General features: G+C 31.5%; 3 protein-coding genes across 4 annotated transcripts; all 3 read right to left on the bottom strand.

Moving 5' to 3' along the window:
• Nucleotides 1-779: 779 nt before the first annotated feature.
• LOC134262718 (adhesion G-protein coupled receptor D1-like) lies at nucleotides 780-3,638 on the bottom strand. Its single transcript, XM_062745085.1, has 10 exons — nucleotides 3,522-3,638; nucleotides 2,828-3,011; nucleotides 2,659-2,734; nucleotides 2,482-2,548; nucleotides 2,244-2,329; nucleotides 1,846-1,972; nucleotides 1,705-1,746; nucleotides 1,341-1,466; nucleotides 1,111-1,164; nucleotides 780-916 (listed from the first exon to the last, which is right to left on the bottom strand). Exons 1-10 carry the CDS (start codon nucleotides 3,609-3,611, stop codon nucleotides 872-874), a joined length of 897 nt encoding a protein of 298 aa, XP_062601069.1. The 5' UTR covers nucleotides 3,612-3,638; the 3' UTR covers nucleotides 780-871.
• LOC134262714 (adhesion G-protein coupled receptor F1-like) lies at nucleotides 3,622-5,741 on the bottom strand. The gene is made up of 11 exons (XM_062745080.1): nucleotides 5,644-5,741; nucleotides 5,365-5,553; nucleotides 5,207-5,281; nucleotides 4,992-5,103; nucleotides 4,789-4,899; nucleotides 4,643-4,703; nucleotides 4,434-4,551; nucleotides 4,295-4,341; nucleotides 3,975-4,089; nucleotides 3,726-3,833; nucleotides 3,622-3,636 (listed from the first exon to the last, which is right to left on the bottom strand). Exons 2-11 carry the CDS (start codon nucleotides 5,506-5,508, stop codon nucleotides 3,622-3,624), a joined length of 906 nt encoding a protein of 301 aa, XP_062601064.1. The 5' UTR covers nucleotides 5,509-5,553; nucleotides 5,644-5,741.
• Nucleotides 5,742-6,139: 398 nt separating this feature from the next.
• On the bottom strand, nucleotides 6,140-8,575 carry LOC134262707 (macrophage mannose receptor 1-like). 2 transcript variants are annotated; one of them, XM_062745073.1, is made up of 6 exons: nucleotides 8,420-8,575; nucleotides 8,166-8,345; nucleotides 7,944-8,060; nucleotides 7,319-7,432; nucleotides 6,734-6,822; nucleotides 6,140-6,499 (listed from the first exon to the last, which is right to left on the bottom strand). In XM_062745073.1, exons 1-6 carry the CDS (start codon nucleotides 8,436-8,438, stop codon nucleotides 6,155-6,157), a joined length of 864 nt encoding a protein of 287 aa, XP_062601057.1. In that variant the 5' UTR covers nucleotides 8,439-8,575; the 3' UTR covers nucleotides 6,140-6,154. The 2 variants fall into 2 exon arrangements, with proteins under 2 accessions (XP_062601057.1, XP_062601058.1); XM_062745074.1 differs by having other exon boundaries at nucleotides 6,140-6,480; nucleotides 6,739-6,822.
• Between the last annotated feature and the right edge of the window lie 8,963 nt (nucleotides 8,576-17,538).

Genomic DNA, 17,538 nt, shown 5'->3' with positions numbered 1-17,538 from the left:
CAGACACGTTACAATTAAAAAGAGCTGGTGGTTGATTTTCGATGTAAACAAAAATGTTGTTTTAAATACCCGGTATCTAGGAAATGAATTTGGAAAATTACACAATGTTGATAATCACGAAAAAGGTGGTCAACAATACTATATTTTCTATATCATAAAAAATCCTTGTGAACATTTGAGAAAACATTACTCTCAAGACCATATCCATTTATGTTTCCAGTTGCTTCTGTTTCAATACAATGGATAAACTTGGTGATAATGCACGATTTTCGTTATTTTAGAATTAAATAAGAAAAGTTATTTCAAATTTGAAAATGTTAACGCATTAGAAATATACATTCAAGTTGCGTGGTAATTTGAAACTTATTAATTTGTAAGAAATTATCTTACCAGGTATTCATTACTACTAGAGACCCCGTATACCTGGTAAATACATGCTCAATACATAGCGTCCAAAGCGGTTTTGATCGATCATCATGGGGATGCTTTATATTCCTAGGCACCTTATTCTCTTCTTAGAATTTCCCCGGTTCCATGTTTTACAATTTTGTTCTCATATTTGTATAGTGAATAGAAGTTCTGAGATCGATAATTGTTCGTTTTCATCATATTTTTCATTTCTTACAAACACGTTTCAAAATAGATAAGACCATTTTAATGGCTTGAAAATGAAATAATACCTCAAACAAAAAATTTTTTTCTAAAATTTATGATAAAAAACAGAGTTATGTATCAAACAGAACAATATTATTATAATATTAACTAACTTTAAGGTCTCTAAGAGAAAAGACTTAGTTTTAAAAGCTTTTATCAGTATATGTGATATTTTTTTATGATTTAATCATAAATCTTTTTCTTTTGCCAAGCACTCTCACAGGGCTGTGTTGTCTCTATAGCTGCCTTTGAAGGATATTCCCTGGAAATGTCAAATTTCTCAATTAAATCAGTTTCAAAGTGACGAAAGAATTTTCCGAGTTGGTATATATTTCAACACTGCTTTTGTAATACACATCCCGTTTTAAAATTTTAATTAATCCAAAGAAAAATAAAATTGTATATTTCAACACAAAATTATCGATACATAATAGTTTATCGTATAGAAAAGAATACCTTGATCAGTTTCCGTTTTCCATTTTTACTTTTAGAATCTTCTTCAAGTTGGCTCTTTAGTTTCAAGAAAAACCAGTTAGTTCTTTAGTCTTATAAATTTTGCTTTTTTTTATAACAAGTTACTCACAAATGACTTTAAATGCTTCTCATTTCTTTGAGAATATAAAGTTAAATGATATTAATTCATTGATATTTTTGTTTCGTGATTGTATACATATGAGGAAACTCACTTTAGAGAGTGATGAAAACTCCTTCATGGTCACAGAATGCGGATGGCTGCTCAGTAATGAATAAAGTCTACCTCTCCAACTTCCTGAATTATTTCTGTGGATACTTTCACTAAGTAACTTTCTGATCTGTAGCAATACATTAGAAGATTTTTTCCACATCAATCAATCAACTAAATCAACCATTTTAAATAAGAGATAAAATCCAAAAGCAGATTCGAGTAGACACCTCTTCTAAATTATTAACATGCTTATGTCTTTATAAAAACTGATTTTCCTTACTTATTCTTTCAAAAATATTGAGTAACAAGATAGAGAAAAAAAATTACAAAATTAACAACATACTTGTTTTGTTAAGTAGTCCTACCTTTTTGCTTAGAAGGCATTTTGAGATGAAAATGAAAAGCCCCTTAAAAGATAAACACGTTAAAGTATTATATCATACATTTTTGATAAACAAAATTGTGATGCATAGTTTAAATAATAATATTTAAGATTGAATTGATACCTGAAAGGAGTTAAACAAAGCAAATATATACTGAAAGACGACCACATCATCATTAATGGACAAGAGACCAAACAACCACGTGACACCCAGAACAGGTAACAGGGTACATATTGACTTTATTCCGGCTCTGAAACAATTCTAGAAGTCTGAATTGCATTTAAGATTTTATTAGTAAGCTAACTTTGAAGAGAAAAGAAATAGTGAAAGTTATCCATTAAAAAGTTAATTTTCTTGGTTTTATATTAGACATACGGACACTACTGGTTTTATATTAGACATACGGACACTACTGCTATCCTAAATGTATTTTCGTACCAAAAGAAAACGTTTTCAACCGTTTTTCAAGTTCAAATGAATTGAATTTAAGAATAACTAGATTAAAATCCAAATTGACTTACAATATCCTGTTCCTCGTCTTATCTTGTGGTACGTATCCCATTGAGCAAAGAGTCACTGAGAGGATGATAACAATAATAATATTGATCTGAAATTAGTTGAAAATAAAATAAGTACTGTTGGCTTTATTTTGCACAATGAGTACCGTAGACTTGTCTTTGACAAAATATTAGCTTTGTTGAATCAAGATTGGTAATACATAAATATGTACTTAGATGCATTAAATCGGCAATATTTTACCAGGACAATGCAAGCTACGGGTCCAATAAATCCATACAAAGCTCCACTATCAAATGATAACCAGCAACTGTAAAAAAAAATACCTAAAACACTATCGATGCAATTGCTTTAAGGTATTTATTTCTTCTTTTTTTAAGTATAAATAATTCTTTGAAGGATATTAATGATATTTTTAACCTCGATTTTGAATGGTAGTCCTTGTTCAAGGAATAAATAGCCCCAATGGTTACTGCGGTTATACATACTGGTATAACTGAAAATAAGTGAGGTTTTTATCCTAATGTTTAGAAGTTCAAAATCTTCTCAAAAACAATTTCATTGAAATATTGTATGTTTTTTAACTCACCAACGACGATTCCCCAAACAATTTTATTGAAGAAAGTGACTTTACTTTGAAACGTTGAAGCTTTAGAAAACGATATTTTGACCAAGGAGATGCTACTAAAATAGTACAACCCAAGGGCCAGCATCAGGACGAAAATCAACAAAAACAGATACTGTAATAAAGCTGTTATAATGATACATCCGACCTGAAACATAAAGCAACAATCTAGACCATCTGTCCTTGAAAGGAATGGTTTCTTTTTTCTAACAAACTCAGATGTAACCTTAAATGAACGACCAAATGTACAAATAACAAATAACTAAACATTTTCTGGTTAGTGCACGTGATTTTGATGTCATTTTACATGTGACTAAAATCGAAAAAATGGTGAAAATATAATTATATGTATATATCTTCTTTGTTAACTATCATGACAGTCCAAACATTTAAAGACGTATATTTTGATGGTGATGATCTGAGGAAAAGTGCAAAATTGAACCAAATTGTATTGAAAATTCCATAAGTTGTTTTCAACTTTTTGAAATACGATAGGTTTGGCATATGATCGTTCTACAAATAACTATATACTGCCTGAAATTTATAATCTAGAGTACTGTCTACGAGTACAAAGAAATCATAACTGAATCAACATGGATTTATTTAATTCATAATCATAAAATAAGTATGACTATTAAAATTATGTACTAAATTTTACCTTATGCTGAATCTTGTCCACTCCTATTAGAAATATCGTGTACGCCAGAGCAATACTGAGACAGAGAAGAACAGTGATTTTATTTACCATTCTGCTGACGTCACATGTAATAGATCTGTAAAAGAGGGAAAAACGAAATGTGGGTTTCTCTCTTAATAAATCTTTAACAAAAAAAGACGATTGATAAATGTCTTTTAAAACTACTTGCTTCCAGAAAACGGTGTAAATGATTGCCGTAAGAAACGAGAGAAACACAGATATCGCGCAACCAATGATAGATATCCAACTCAACACCTCCTCTTCGTCTTGTGCCTAAAAACGTTTAAAATATCAGAGAGATATCTGAATCAATATTTACTCAAGGAGAGATACTTATTTGTTGGAACTACTTTTATTTGAAAGCACAAAGATGCTAATTTTTTTTTTATATTTGAAGTTTTAAATTTTTATTACCCTTGAATATGGTCGCACCAGTACTGCAAAATTTGTCAAGTGGTTGCATTTACAATGAATGTAAGGATGATTTTCAGATTGTAATTCACATCCATTAGTTGACCACCCGCCAGCACTGTCACAATTTTACAATTTTAACTTATTTAACAAAACATTGTGAAATGGAAATGGAAATGTATCAAAATTAAGGTAATTAATTACCTTAATAATTACCTTAATTTTGCTTCTTTTAAAGGTACTATTTTCAACGATTTGAAATCAAATTTACAATTTTTTATATTTCTTTTAAAGGTATCATTTTCAACCAACTTGGTACTTACTTTAAGTGAAAATCCCAAAATACACATTCGGGGATAGAATTGAAATCCTAGAACAAAAGCAAAGATTTAGGAAAACTGCATGTAGAGACATACTGGTATTGAAATCAATATTTTAATTTATTCTTAATGTTAAACCTACTTCCTGTTTCAAGAATTTTAAATGCAGTGGAGGATCTAGTGATCTGTCAGGTAAACTTTTATTAAGTGTTAATGTCATGATATCAGAGGAAATTCTGTATCCTGAATTTTCTTCATGTCTGAAAAAAGAAAGAAATCCATTAGACTGCTTCATCTAATTGACCAGTCAAGTTGTATTTTCGAAAGTTTGTCATCTAAGAAAACACTTACCCCTTGATGATGTTAATTAGGTTTCCTAAAGTTTTGTAATTCACCGCAAGATAAGGCAAACCTATTAATTGAAAGTAAATGCATAACCCTTTGAATTTCAATACAGCTTAACATAGAAGCAGATGATAAAACAAAATTAAATTTACTTTGAGGAAATCCATACGCCTGTGCTGGAAGCACCAGTGTTGAACCTACGGTGTTGTTGTTTGCCTTGAATTTTATAGTATCATTTGCCAGAAGTTTTGCAGCCTTGAAAACTAAGAAATTAAAAAAAAGTTATTAAAGAAGTCAGTTACTAGATATAAGTACAAAAATGAATTTTCCTAATTTATTAATTGTTGTTTATTACCTATATTCTTGGTTGTGCTAGAGGTGATGCTTTCGTTTTCGCTGATGGTCTCTAAGACAAGTAAGCCGAACTTGTCTACAAATCTGAAGATTTTACTTACTCGTCTACTTAACTGTGTCAGGAAAATAAGGATAGTGAAGTTTTATATAAAGAACATAATGTTTGATAAAATAAATGCATTACTTGCATTATATTAATCACAGACTTTAAATAACCTGTTCAGTGGAAATATTCTTCCATGCAGCTGTGTGATTCTCAGCTAGGAGGTTGTCAATTGTCGTCAAAATAACCTAAATGACATTATATCAGCATTGAGGAATTTACTAGACAGATGAATAATGGAATAAAATATCCATTTGTAAAATGTACTTACCGTCATTGGAAGTGAAATATTAAACTTCTTGCAATCATCCAAAATTTTCTCTAGAATATCTAGGAATTCTTCAAAATTTTCTGGAGTTAGTTTGTCGTTGAATGAAATATCTCCCAATGTGCTTAGTACACTGTCAATCTCCATACCTCTCTCTGTTTGCGGTAAGTTGTCGTTCAGATCTGTTTCAACCTTGTTGAAAATATTTTCAAAAATCATAATCTCAAAAAAGATAGTGTTCCTGTTAAATATTATTGATATAACGCTAATATTTATACATACTATATCCTGGATATCGTTCTTATTAGTCACATTATTAACCTGTTGTTCCTGGTGGTTCTTGTCCACAAAGAATGGAGTTTCTGTGCATAGTTAAAAAACATGGTTATTTAAATAGGGCCTACATGATTACTTAAACATCTTCACATGTAGATGAACGAAATATAAGGATAAATTTTAGAAAAAAAGATATGTGTGCAACACGCATTGTTGAAACAATGATATAAATTATAAATCGCAAAATGTTGTATAGTCAATTGAATATTTGTTTTCTGATGATAAAGTAGCATTAGTCGTGAAACAACGTCGCCCATTATGTTAAAATATTCCGTATTGATAATATAAATCATTTTTTTGTTTACCTTTAGTAATAAAACGGACGGAAAATGTTTACTAGTACTCTAGCAATTATTGCAACGACTTACGTATTAGTAAACATTTTATCATTAGTGGTTATGACTGCGCGCCAATAATGCTGCAGATTTATTATTATAGAAGAAATTTTCACACACACTTAAACAGCAGTTTTATGACATTTGGAATTTTTTGCGACTTTTAAATTTCCGGTCAAAAAATTATGAGTCAGCAACTGTGCTCTTTCATAAACATCCCTCATAAGGAATCGCTGTACGGTACAATAATATGAAATGGCTGTCATTATGATGTTAACTGATGTTTCTTGAGTGAAAGTTTTTGATTGGCTACTTGTTGTGGAGGTTGTTGATTGGCCACTTGTTGTGGAGGTTGTTGATTGGCCACTTGTTGTGGATGTTACTGATTGGTCATCTGTTGTTGATATCGTAGCTTGTTGACCTGTTTTGTATTTTGTTGATTGGTCATCTGTTGGTGATAAAAAATACTCCTTGATGAAAGATTTCTAGGTTAACATACGCCATGATCTTTGTCAAAGTTGAGAGGTAAAATCAAAAAACAAAGATATAAAAGAATAAGTCCCATTTATTTAAGCATTTTGGTACAATAAACAGAAAAGAAAAAAAAATATCCTTGTTCTTTATACATGTAAACAAGCACTATTTTTTGCTAGAGACATGGCTTATTTAGGATGAAGACTCCTTGCACATAGATAATTAACATTACCATCGAAATTAACAAATGATTCTTCGTAAAGTGTTGTTTGTTCAGGTAATTCTGGTAGGGTTGATTCTGAGATTGAAAAATTAACTGAAAGTAAAACATGAGAATTATTATTTAAAAATGATAAATTATACATAGATAGAAAGAGTGATTGTTTTATTTTGGTATTTGTATTCTTTTTAATTCTTCCAGGTGCAAAATTAGTTCCATAAAAAAATAGTATAGAACACATGCATGGAATTCAAAAATTTCTGGCACGAGACAAAACAATACAAAAAAAGGAGCAGAGCAAACACGGACCTCAAAAACGTCAGAGGTGGGATCAGGTGCCATGGAGTAGTGAACATCCCTTGCCGACCCGTCACACCCGCCGTGAGCTCATTTTCATATAATACACAACGTATCATCTCTACTTTTTTATCACGAAGTTATAATAAATTATCAATCAAGAATCATAATTTTGATATTGTTATTATTTTGTCCTCTTAAGATGTGAATCTTTTTTTTAAAGATTGCAGACCTCTTGATTAAAGCTATAAATTATTTTAATTTGTATAAACTCCTTAATACTACCAGTACTCACACTGACAGATAAAGCCAGCAATTGCGTTACACGAGACATCGTTCCAATGAAAGTTGGCACCATAGAACTTGAATTGTAAGCAATTTTCGTTTCCTCCTACGTTATTAGGCTCGCCTTCAGAAAAAAGAAGGATTTTGTTAACCAAGGAGCTATAGTTTTTGATAAAAAAAAAATCTCCGTTGATACAATATAAATGACTAAATTCCATGAAACCCCTTCAGTATTTTCATATGTAAAAAAAAAAATTTTTAAAGATATCTTTGTCAAAACGAATATCTATTAATTTTTGTTTTCGTTTCAGAAAATTGATTATGTTTCATTATGAAGAAATATCGAACCGTCATGCTCCCTCTGTGATTAGAAGGTCATGAACGTTTTATTAAATTCAGTGAATGTAATAATGAGATAATAAGCTGTAGTCATCGGGCCATTGAAACAATAAAACTTGAAACCAGGCGATGTCTTGGCATAAGATATGAAAAATGTTAGACATAATTCTACCAAAAATGATTCCTTTTTTTAAACAAAGTCGTTCAAAAAACTAACCATACTGTCAGCTAAAATAAAGAATGTAGCATCATTACTATTTTCAACATAATTCGAATTCAAATTTTTATACAAAAACCTCGAGCCCAGTAAGACGGTTGGGTAATTGGAGTATCGTCCATCCATGTCCAGTTTCTAGAGGGATGTTTCTTTCCCCCGATGGAAAACGAACCATGACCAATTTCTCCCAAGGTATCTACAGTGAAAGATGATTTACGGTCAATATCTTGTTTTCGTTTATTTACAGTTACAAGCCCTAGATCTATTTATATTACAATATTATATTTTCAATTCTACTTACTGGAGATACAAGGCTCCAAAAAAAATGACCGAACATACGCTAAAGTTCCACCGTATTCTTTACAATGCTCAGCAGCTTTAGTCCAGCTGTATTTTTTCACCCCTTCAAATTGGTATGTTTTCCCATTTTCCTCACAAAACTTGGATAGGCAGAATGTTTTGGGGAAGGAAAATACTACTCCTGTAAATAAATTATAAAATGAGAGAGAGAGAGGAAAAAGAAAGAGTTTTAAAGATTAAACGTCTTATACGTACCTATCAAGATAAAAAACATCGTGTGTTGTTTTTTTTACTTAAAATCGTACGTGTTGAACAGCCCTTTCAATAGGAACTTCATTTTGCCTATCTATTTACGTCTGAACAAAAATAGATTAACAATAACTAAGTACATATCAGAACTTGGGCGTTTTTACTTCCGTATTTTTATAAAGCGTTTATTCTGAATGTTACTAAGTATATGCTTGATATTAAGTTCAAACATACTCAATCTTTATCATTTCACAGCATTTTTGTAAGATTTGCAGATAAATAATTTTATAAAGTGTTGGGCTCATTCTAAAGTTATGTGCGACCTTTAATTGTCAAAAGGCAATTGTTTAAAAAATTTACCTTCTTAAGATTGTGTTTTTAGCTTTAGGTCCTACGATTTTACTTGTGAGGCACGTGACAATAATTAACTGAAGTACCATTTATGCTTTCTTTTTATTAACCAGCCTTAATGAAACGAGATTTACTACACTTAATCCAGACCATCTAAGATCTGTCCTCATTAAATTAATTGTCCTTTTACTCTTTTAACTTACTGATGATAAGTAGAGCCATAGGGAGAGGAACTTACGTCTGAATACTCTCAGTCCTGTTTATAAATTCACTTTACATTGCATTGGTTGGCTGCTGCTGTTATTGGCTGCTAGCTTCAGTCTAGTAATAGATTGCATACAAATGTTTTGTGTCCCATATCAATATATATAATATAACTCGAGGCAGTTTATAAAAAAGCGTAAACTGCCCCAAGTTTTGTTATTTCGTATAATATAAGTTGAAATAATCTTCATTCCTTATAATTTAATTTCAGTGCAGACAATGAGACAATTTCCCCCCAGAATAAGGCTTCACATTGATTTAATTATAACAGTAACGTCAAGCGGAGTAATACGTTTTTTTGACGTAACTCATTGTGACGTAGGCAAGTTATGTTATACAAAATGGATAAAATCTTTTATCTAATCAAATGACGTGTTACAAGTAAAATTAAATTATTTGAACATCAATGCATTGTTTCTTGAGGTGTTGAAAAGTCCATAATTCCAAAGACTGACTGAAACATATTGCATTTAAAGCTGGAATAGAGGATGTTGGGAGTGAAAAGAAGCTCTTACAACATGCACAAGTGCTAATAATTCTAAAAAGCTAGTACAAAGGGTTCCATTAATTCGGGCAAGAATTTTTTCTATTTTATGACATGGTGGGCTGAAGGATGTTGCAGTAGGGAGCAAGTGGATAATGACAGCTTTTCAGCAGTGAATTTAGGTAGACAGGAGATAAGAGCTTTAACACGATTAAATATGAGAAAAACCTCTGGAAACTCTTAAAGCAATATGAGCTGTATGTTTGACAATCGGAAAAATATTTCAAATTTGTAATGAACTATTTCAATGACAGGAAAATAGAACATTTATAAACTTCTGTTGGTCATATCTGCTATGGAAGAACTTTTTATAAGCTTTGATTGAAGCAAAATTGAATTATTGTCGTCCTGTACAATAATGATTTCTTATATAATACTGTATATGGTTGCACAGAAATATTTCCAAAAAGTTAAAACTTTTCTAGCTTTTTTTTATCATTAAATGGACTAATCAATACAATTAGCAACACCCAGAGCAAAGGAACACCAAGAGATATCCTCTGCCTATTAACTTTTCCTTGGGAAACGCATATTATCCTGTCTCCTGTAACATATGTGTAACCACCCATTATGAAAAACATTGTTACTGCTCGCTATGTGTGTGAGAGGAGGGAGGAGGAAGGGGTGTGTGGATGGCTGAAGATTGAGTACTATGTGAGAATGGTATTGGTTAACGCATTTTGCGCTCTAGTACCGATCTTGAGTACCCTCTTGCATCTCGAACTGTTCTCATACTAGCATATCGTATATCGATGTGTTATTTCTTGTTCCTTCCAGAGATAGATACCTGTAGAATGCAAATGGAACCTTTAAAGCCTGCAATCATTCCTTTTAAATTGTTTCGGCGATAAATATGTTTTTCCACAGCTTCAGAAAGAAATATTAATACAATTTATTCATTGTAGTCCATATCAATTAAAGATTGGGGAGAAGGAAAATTAACTGATAAAAATTCGCCTTTGAGTTGCATAACAAAAACTACGTGCATCGAAAATTATTTAGGAATCCTGCTTCCCTTTTTTGTTATATGCATGCAAAGTGAACACAATGCCAGGCAGTACGTGATATAAAGATAGGCGGATGTAGTAATAGCCTCACATTACTAAGTACAATGAGATGGGATAGATGTTCTTGGTTGTTTGCTGCAAACTTGTGAATGAGCCATTGTATAGATTTTTTTTTCAAAATTTAAATTATAATTTAAATACTACACCATCATTCAATTGTAGAAAAGTGAGATATGGAGGGAAAAAATACCTATCTGCAGTTTATGGTTTTTCACAAATGTAAAATTCTAAACAAAGCAGAATATAGAAACAATAGACAAAAAATAGATAAAATTCGATTTTACTGTAGAAACAACTAAATTTTCTGATGAATTAAAGAAACAATGTAAGCATTCTTTTATCATGTGTATAGTTGCATTACACTCAATGAGATATTCACACATTCTTTCTCCTATTTGAACGGCATTCAAAAAATTAGAAAAATTGGATGTACGCCATTTTGAATCGCCATTTTGACCATTTTAACGACGTTTAAATGAAGGTTTGGGATTTAGCATACTCAAAATAGGTTAAAAACTATGCTGGATCAAATAACAATGATATGCCGTCATAAGTATTTTTTATGCCCGGCCATGAGTATGGCCGGGGCATACAGTGGTTGTCATGTCCGTCTTCCGTCCTTCCGTCACACTTTGCGTTAAGTTCTGTTCAAAGCTCAGTTTCAAAGAAACTATCCAAGATATTTTCATCAAACTTCATACTCCATTTATTGATAGATGTTGATAAGAGCTATGCAACTGCATCAACATTTTTTGACCCTGACCTTTTCTTTCACCTTGACCACATTTTTCTTAAATTAGTGTTTAGCTCAGTTTTAAACATACCATTCAAGATGGTGTTATCAAACTTCACATGTTAATACATACAGATGAGAGCTATTGAATTGCATCAGCATTTTGACCTTGACCTTTCCTTTGATCTTGACCTCACTTATCTTTAATTAGTGTTTAGCTCAATTTCAAAGATACCATTCTAGTTATTTTTATCAAACTTCCATGAGTTGATACATATTGATGACAGTTATTCAACTGCATCAATATTTTTCACCTTGACTTTTCCTTTGACCTCGACCTCACTTTTCCTAAATCAGTGCCAAACTTCATATGCTGATACATACTGATGTAAGCAATTCAACTGCCTCAACAGTTTTTACCTTGACCTTTCATTTGATCTTGACCTGACTTTTATCAAATTGTTTTTAATTTAGTTTTTAAGAAACTATTTATAATTTTTTTCAACTTCATATGCTGATACATACTGATGTAAGCAATTTAACTGCATCACTATTCAAGATATTCTGATCAAATTTCATACACTTATACAAATTTTCATGTTGCATTAGTAATATACCATCGGCGGGGCATTCATGCCCTATGGACATATTTCTAGTTATCTATAAATCGGACCAGACTATTTCAAAATTGGAGCAGAGCCAACAGAGAGCTCAAAAACATCAGGTGCTATGTTGGAGTAAGCATCCCCTGGCGATGGATCACACCCACCATTTGCTTTTAAACGAAAAATAAGGGAAAATTTATGTGTGTGTTTATAACGGCCTAACAATTAGTATCAAAAACATCAATCAGCATTCGACTCAATAATAAATTGTATTTGTTGACAAGGTCATGGTATCAACCATAGAACTTACGAAATGATGACTATAAACGTAACTACTGATATTCTTGTTTCACCAACTTGTTTGTCAATTGTTCATACGGAGAGCATGCTCGAATCAAATGATGAGAGACATAAACCACATTATAACATAAATTCTTTGGTCGAAACAATTAATGCAATCTGTCTTTAAGTCATTTATTGACTGACAGTTGTCATACTTATTGTAAGGTTATTTTTTGCTCATTAAGTTGTCCATGGATTTTTCCGTTATTCCTGAGTATGATATTGAACACATGGCGGATGTGACAGGTTTGCTCACTCGTTTATGTTCCAATTCTGATGTTTTAGAGGTCCGTGTTTGCTCAACTCCATTTATTGTTTAATGGACTATTGAGTTCAAATACTGTTCAATACCTCCATTAACTTTCATTCAATATCATGATCACTTTTTTAAAAACTAGGTCTTCAGTATTCTTTTAAAAAAATTGCTTCTCTTAAAAAATATATTGTATTTTCAAAATGAAATTTCGTTTTTCATATAGTAAATATTTTAAAAATTGAATAAAGTCTTTCCTTTTCATTTCAGTATATAAATAAATAAATACCTTGTGTAATTTGACATAGCGCTCCTATATGTACTCTTTAGACATAGAAAATAAAGTAGGAAGTGTGTTGTTAGTGTGTTGTAACCTCGTGATATCCGTTTTAGAAGTGTTTGTGCTAAAATCTATAAGAAAAGACATGATGGCTTTTTATATATTATTCATTGGAGGTGTTTATTCTCAAACAGGTAATTCGGATGTTTTATTAGGTTTGGGATTTCCTGTAATTCGGCAATTCGCGGGAAAATGAACTTCGTCATCTTTTCATTATCAATATTTAAATGACAATTAAGGTGGAACGATTTGTGGAAACATTAAAAAGATTCAAGTAAGATAGATTGTCAATGATTTATATTCCTCGTCGTTGCTTAATGCAACTGATTCAACTACTTATTCGCTTGATCTGCTCCAAAATAGCATTGTTTTAGTGGACTGTAGAACTTGAAGACTATTGGTTATCTCCATATAGTTCATAATTACTAAATTAGAATACAATCTTAATTTTTTTTAACTTATTATAATAATCTAAATTTCAACTTGATAGGTTTTGTATTATCCTTCTGTGAAAAAAAATAAAATATATAAGAAGTCTTCTGAAATGTACATGTTTACATAATATAGGCTTTAGCCTCAATTTTTTGATATTAGAATTAAAATCTAAAGAGCAAACTTAATTATAATATAAACTCGGTTTATACAAAAATGAATAAAGTGTATCTCTTTCTCTACAAAAGTAAACACTATTGAAATCTTTTAAAGATAGAATATTTAATGAAATATTCAATCTAAGGTGCCATTGCTTTATACTGCTTGTACTTTCAAAATACATGCTTTGAATATGTCAGTCGCTAAAAGTTTTATAATTTTGTTCTTGCATCTCAATTAAACATGATAACTTCCTTAAATACTTAAGATTCTTATTCAAAAGTATTTCGGATTTTCCGACGTTCGACATATCAATGGATGCTCTCTGTCAGTAAGCCATTTTTTTAAATTAAAATACTACGATAAAGGGACGTGCAATCCAAGTTAAATCTAATTACAACAGCTGCCCCCCCCCCCACTTTTTTCCCAACCTTACTTAGTATACTAAAGGAAATGTTAATTAAAAGCCTGGTTGGCCCCCCCCCACTTTCAGTGATGTACCAAAAATGTAGTATTAGAATTGGTTCTGAAAGAAGTTGACACTGAGAGGAAGTTAACCTCAACCCCACCCCCCACCCAACAAAAAGGGATTTCCGAATTTGGGCAACTTTTTCCTTTTTTTTTTTTTTTTTTTTTGCTTGTCAACTTTTTTTCAGGAAAGTAAAATAAAGTCAAAAACGCCTGAAATAGACACTTAGTCTTTAAGGTTAAGATCTAGTAAACGAAAGGTGCCTACAGAAATATCAAATTTAAGAAATAAAGAACTATATGCGGTATATAGCATATATTTGCCCCCACAATAGTCAAATTTTGAAAACTTCCTGAAATGTGCTGAATTCGATAAATTGTATGAGAAATTTAAATTAGCAGAACATATTATAGTTTCAAAGTAGTTTATTCACAATTTTTGTTTTTATGACGTCACAAACTAGTCCGATTTTATATCCTTTTTCAGAAAGAGGACAGAATAAACAAAATTTCAACAATTTTAGCTTTAAAATTTATAGAGCGCATGTTTGTTCAGGAACAATATTTATATTTCATTTAAATTACTCGACACATTATATCAAAATATTGATCCTGAACACACATGCGCTCGGTGACTTTTACTCAAACTATCGACGAAAAATGTACATTTTTCTGTAATATTCCTGAAAAACTGAAATTTACGTCATGTTTGTGGCGTCATTACGAACATATGACGTCATTACTTAAGAAAATATTCAGTGCTTTGAAGCCGACGTTTACCCCCCTGTTTAAGAACTTAATTAAATATATCTCCATCAAAGTTTGATTTGGGGGGGGGGGGGGGAGCAAATATTGGTTATTACCGAATAAAGTTCTTTCTTAAATGATGATTTATAACTTTAGCTTGGTCAAATAAGGTGTTTCGAAGCACAATTTGTGGGTAAACAAGATGTAAAATCATATTTAAACTTCCCTTTCAAATGAAAAATTAAGAAAACCAGTCATGAAAATGAGAGTTTTTTTCCATACCAGACAAAGAAAATGTATCAAGATTGCCTACAGTCTTTCAGAAAACGGTAATTTGTATGTTCTTGGCCTCTTTTTAAAAAAAAATATAAAAATTTAATATAGGTATCGGGATTACTTTTCATGTGGTTTCAAATTGAATTCTTTTTCTACATAACCCTATTAGAATCGTAAAGTGCGGGGAAAGGAAATTTGAACGTGATTATGATGTCATAATGGATCTAGCACCAAAATGTTCGTCTAAAGACATTAACTAGATCTTGACCTTAATGTTCAACCAAGCTTTTTTCTTTGCTTCTCACCTAAATATTAATAGCAGTGAAGGTGAAAAGTCAGGAACATTGAAAAAAATGCAAGTGAAAAGTTTTTTTCTTAAAAGTTGTGAATGTATGGAAGCATCGTCTCAAGTCACGGTCCGGAGTCCGCATACAGTGTATAACTCTCTCCTTCCCATGGCTGCTTGATCACAAAAAGTGTCGTAATCTTAAATATTCACGCCTCTCTGTTATGATGTCATATTCAGTCAGTGACTAGTTTTTTTTCCATCGCAGTTGAAATCAACAACTGAAGTCAATGGTATTCAAGAAATATTTCCTATACTGTGATTGGACATTGAAAGGTCGCGATAAAGTTCATCATCCGACTATGCTTTACTCGCATTGGTCAACTTTTTAATGAGCTACGAAGAATTCTCTCCTCGTTCAACCACGGCCAGAATGGGGGAGGATCGTACATTTTGGCCGTGGTTTGCGACGATGGTATGGAAGTGGCATAAAGTTTACAGTGAACAACATTATACATCTCATGTAATATTCAAAACGGAAATTAATTTTTGTTGTTTACTTAGTTTTGTATTAAAGTGTGACATAAGTTTTTGTTTAATTTTTTAAACAAATCTAAGATATTAATAGTATACTGAAACTGCCAATGTATTGAGACTGCACGAGGATAATACAAGCCGTATTATAGTGCATTTGATACCTCTCCGGTGACGGAGTTAACAAACCTTGGGTCGTTTTTTTTCTTACATACTATTGTTAGACCTGAATAAGGCAGTTAATTTGGTTTAGGGAGAGAAGTGGCATACCACAAATAATTTAAAGGTGGGGGAAGATCAAGGAGACAGCATCTTTGAGGTGGCAGGACCAGAGTTAATTCATTTGATGAGGAGACGGATAAACACCCGTTAACCACAGTTTGTTGTTGTTCAATCAAGAAGAAACCCATTCTATTATTGATTAAATATTAATTCAATAAAATAATACAATCAAATATAAAGGTGTGAAATTACTGAAAACAAAATTTTAAAGAATATAATTTTTCTATGAACTTGAAACGCTGTCAGCATTACCGGTAATCTTTATGCTGGAAAAAATTATAATGATGGAATTAAGCTGTGATACCTAAATGACATATATAAATGTATTAGACCCTTTTGTCATAATATTCAGCTGTTGATCGTTCTCTTTCTGTGTATGTATCCTAATTTTTTCTTGCATTATAATCAATCAAAATAATTTTGATTTTCAAATTTTGAACAAACATGTGTTACGTACATGACGTTTTATACAACCTTCGCATCTTGTAGAAACTAATTGAGGTAGACCTTGATATGACCATTTTTAGTTTTATCACAAATTTGCAGTTGGATATCATTTTATTCTAAAAAGTTTAAACTTTGAAATGTAAAGACAATGTTTAGTTTAATGTTTTAATAGTAAAAAATATCCTTAAAGGAGGATCACTGGTTGTAGTTTTGTTGTGTGGTCATTCAGTTTCAAAATGGCTACGGTTGCCATGGAAACCTACAAAAAAAATTTTGTCCGGGAGTGTTGTCTCTGGTGCCTCGAATATTCTTCATGGAATTTTATTTATGTAATGATAAGTATCTGTAATTGTGCTCATTGGATTTAAAGATTGCAAATTGTCAATAGTTTCCGTGGAAAGAGGGGAAAAGGGGAAATTCTTTAACTTTGATTTTTAAATCAAAGTACTGAAAGGACTGATACGAGTTGATGGTTGCTCAGGCTTAGCTAATGGGTATTATTTTAGTGATAAAAAAAATTAAAGTCTTGTCCAGTTCGGGACGACATACAATTTCTGTAGGCTATTGCTTGCAATATCCGACTTTCTAGTTCTAGTTATTTTTATTTCAAGGCACGATCTATGCCTATATGTTTTTTTTTTCCATATCATATTAGACTTCCTGACGTATTCCTTTTTTAAATGATAACTAAAAGCTTGACTATCGTTGACAACGACATTGCTCTTGGACAATGATAATCTAACTATTTGTATGAAAAAAGTAATCAACATTTGACTTAATGATAGATTGAATTTGCGACAAGGCCATAATATCGACTATAGAACTTGCAAAATAATGAATTTAAACGAGACTGTAAATGTTCTTTTTTCATCAACTTGTTTGTCAATAACTTACATCGTTTGAGAAATTGTTCAAACGTAAAGCATGCTCTTGCATATTAAATCAAGTAAGAGCTTTAAAACATGTATGTAGGCGACAATGGTTTATTGCTGCAT

This window comes from Saccostrea cucullata, unplaced genomic scaffold, assembly GCF_032062105.1.
Source record: "Saccostrea cucullata isolate Sc308-1 unplaced genomic scaffold, CSIRO_AGI_Scuc_v1 ctg5040, whole genome shotgun sequence".
NCBI lineage: Eukaryota > Metazoa > Mollusca > Bivalvia > Ostreida > Ostreidae > Saccostrea > Saccostrea cuccullata.
The sequence above is the reverse complement of the archived record's forward strand: the minus strand, read 5'-3'. Positions and strand labels throughout refer to the sequence as shown.

Coding starts and splice junctions, on each gene's coding strand:
- LOC134262714 (XM_062745080.1), bottom strand. CDS start 5,508: ATGGAGATTGACAGTGTACTAAGCACATTGGGAGATATTTCATTCAAC. Junction 5,104..5,206: donor AGAATATTTCCACTGAACAG/GTTATTTAAAGT, acceptor TTCCTGACACAG/TTAAGTAGACGAGTAAGTAA. Junction 4,900..4,991: donor TAGCACAACCAAGAATATAG/GTAATAAACAAC, acceptor TTAATTTCTTAG/TTTTCAAGGCTGCAAAACTT.
- LOC134262718 (XM_062745085.1), bottom strand. CDS start 3,611: ATGGTAAATAAAATCACTGTTCTTCTCTGTCTCAGTATTGCTCTGGCG. Junction 1,973..2,243: donor AAGACGAGGAACAGGATATT/GTAAGTCAATTT, acceptor GAATTGTTTCAG/AGCCGGAATAAAGTCAATAT. Junction 1,747..1,845: donor CTTTGTTTAACTCCTTTCAG/GTATCAATTCAA, acceptor TTATCTTTTAAG/GGGCTTTTCATTTTCATCTC.
- LOC134262707 (XM_062745073.1), bottom strand. Junction 8,061..8,165: donor TTTGGAGCCTTGTATCTCCA/GTAAGTAGAATT, acceptor CTTTCACTGTAG/ATACCTTGGGAGAAATTGGT. Junction 6,500..6,733: donor TTGTTAATTTCGATGGTAAT/GTTAATTATCTA, acceptor TTCATCAAGGAG/TATTTTTTATCACCAACAGA.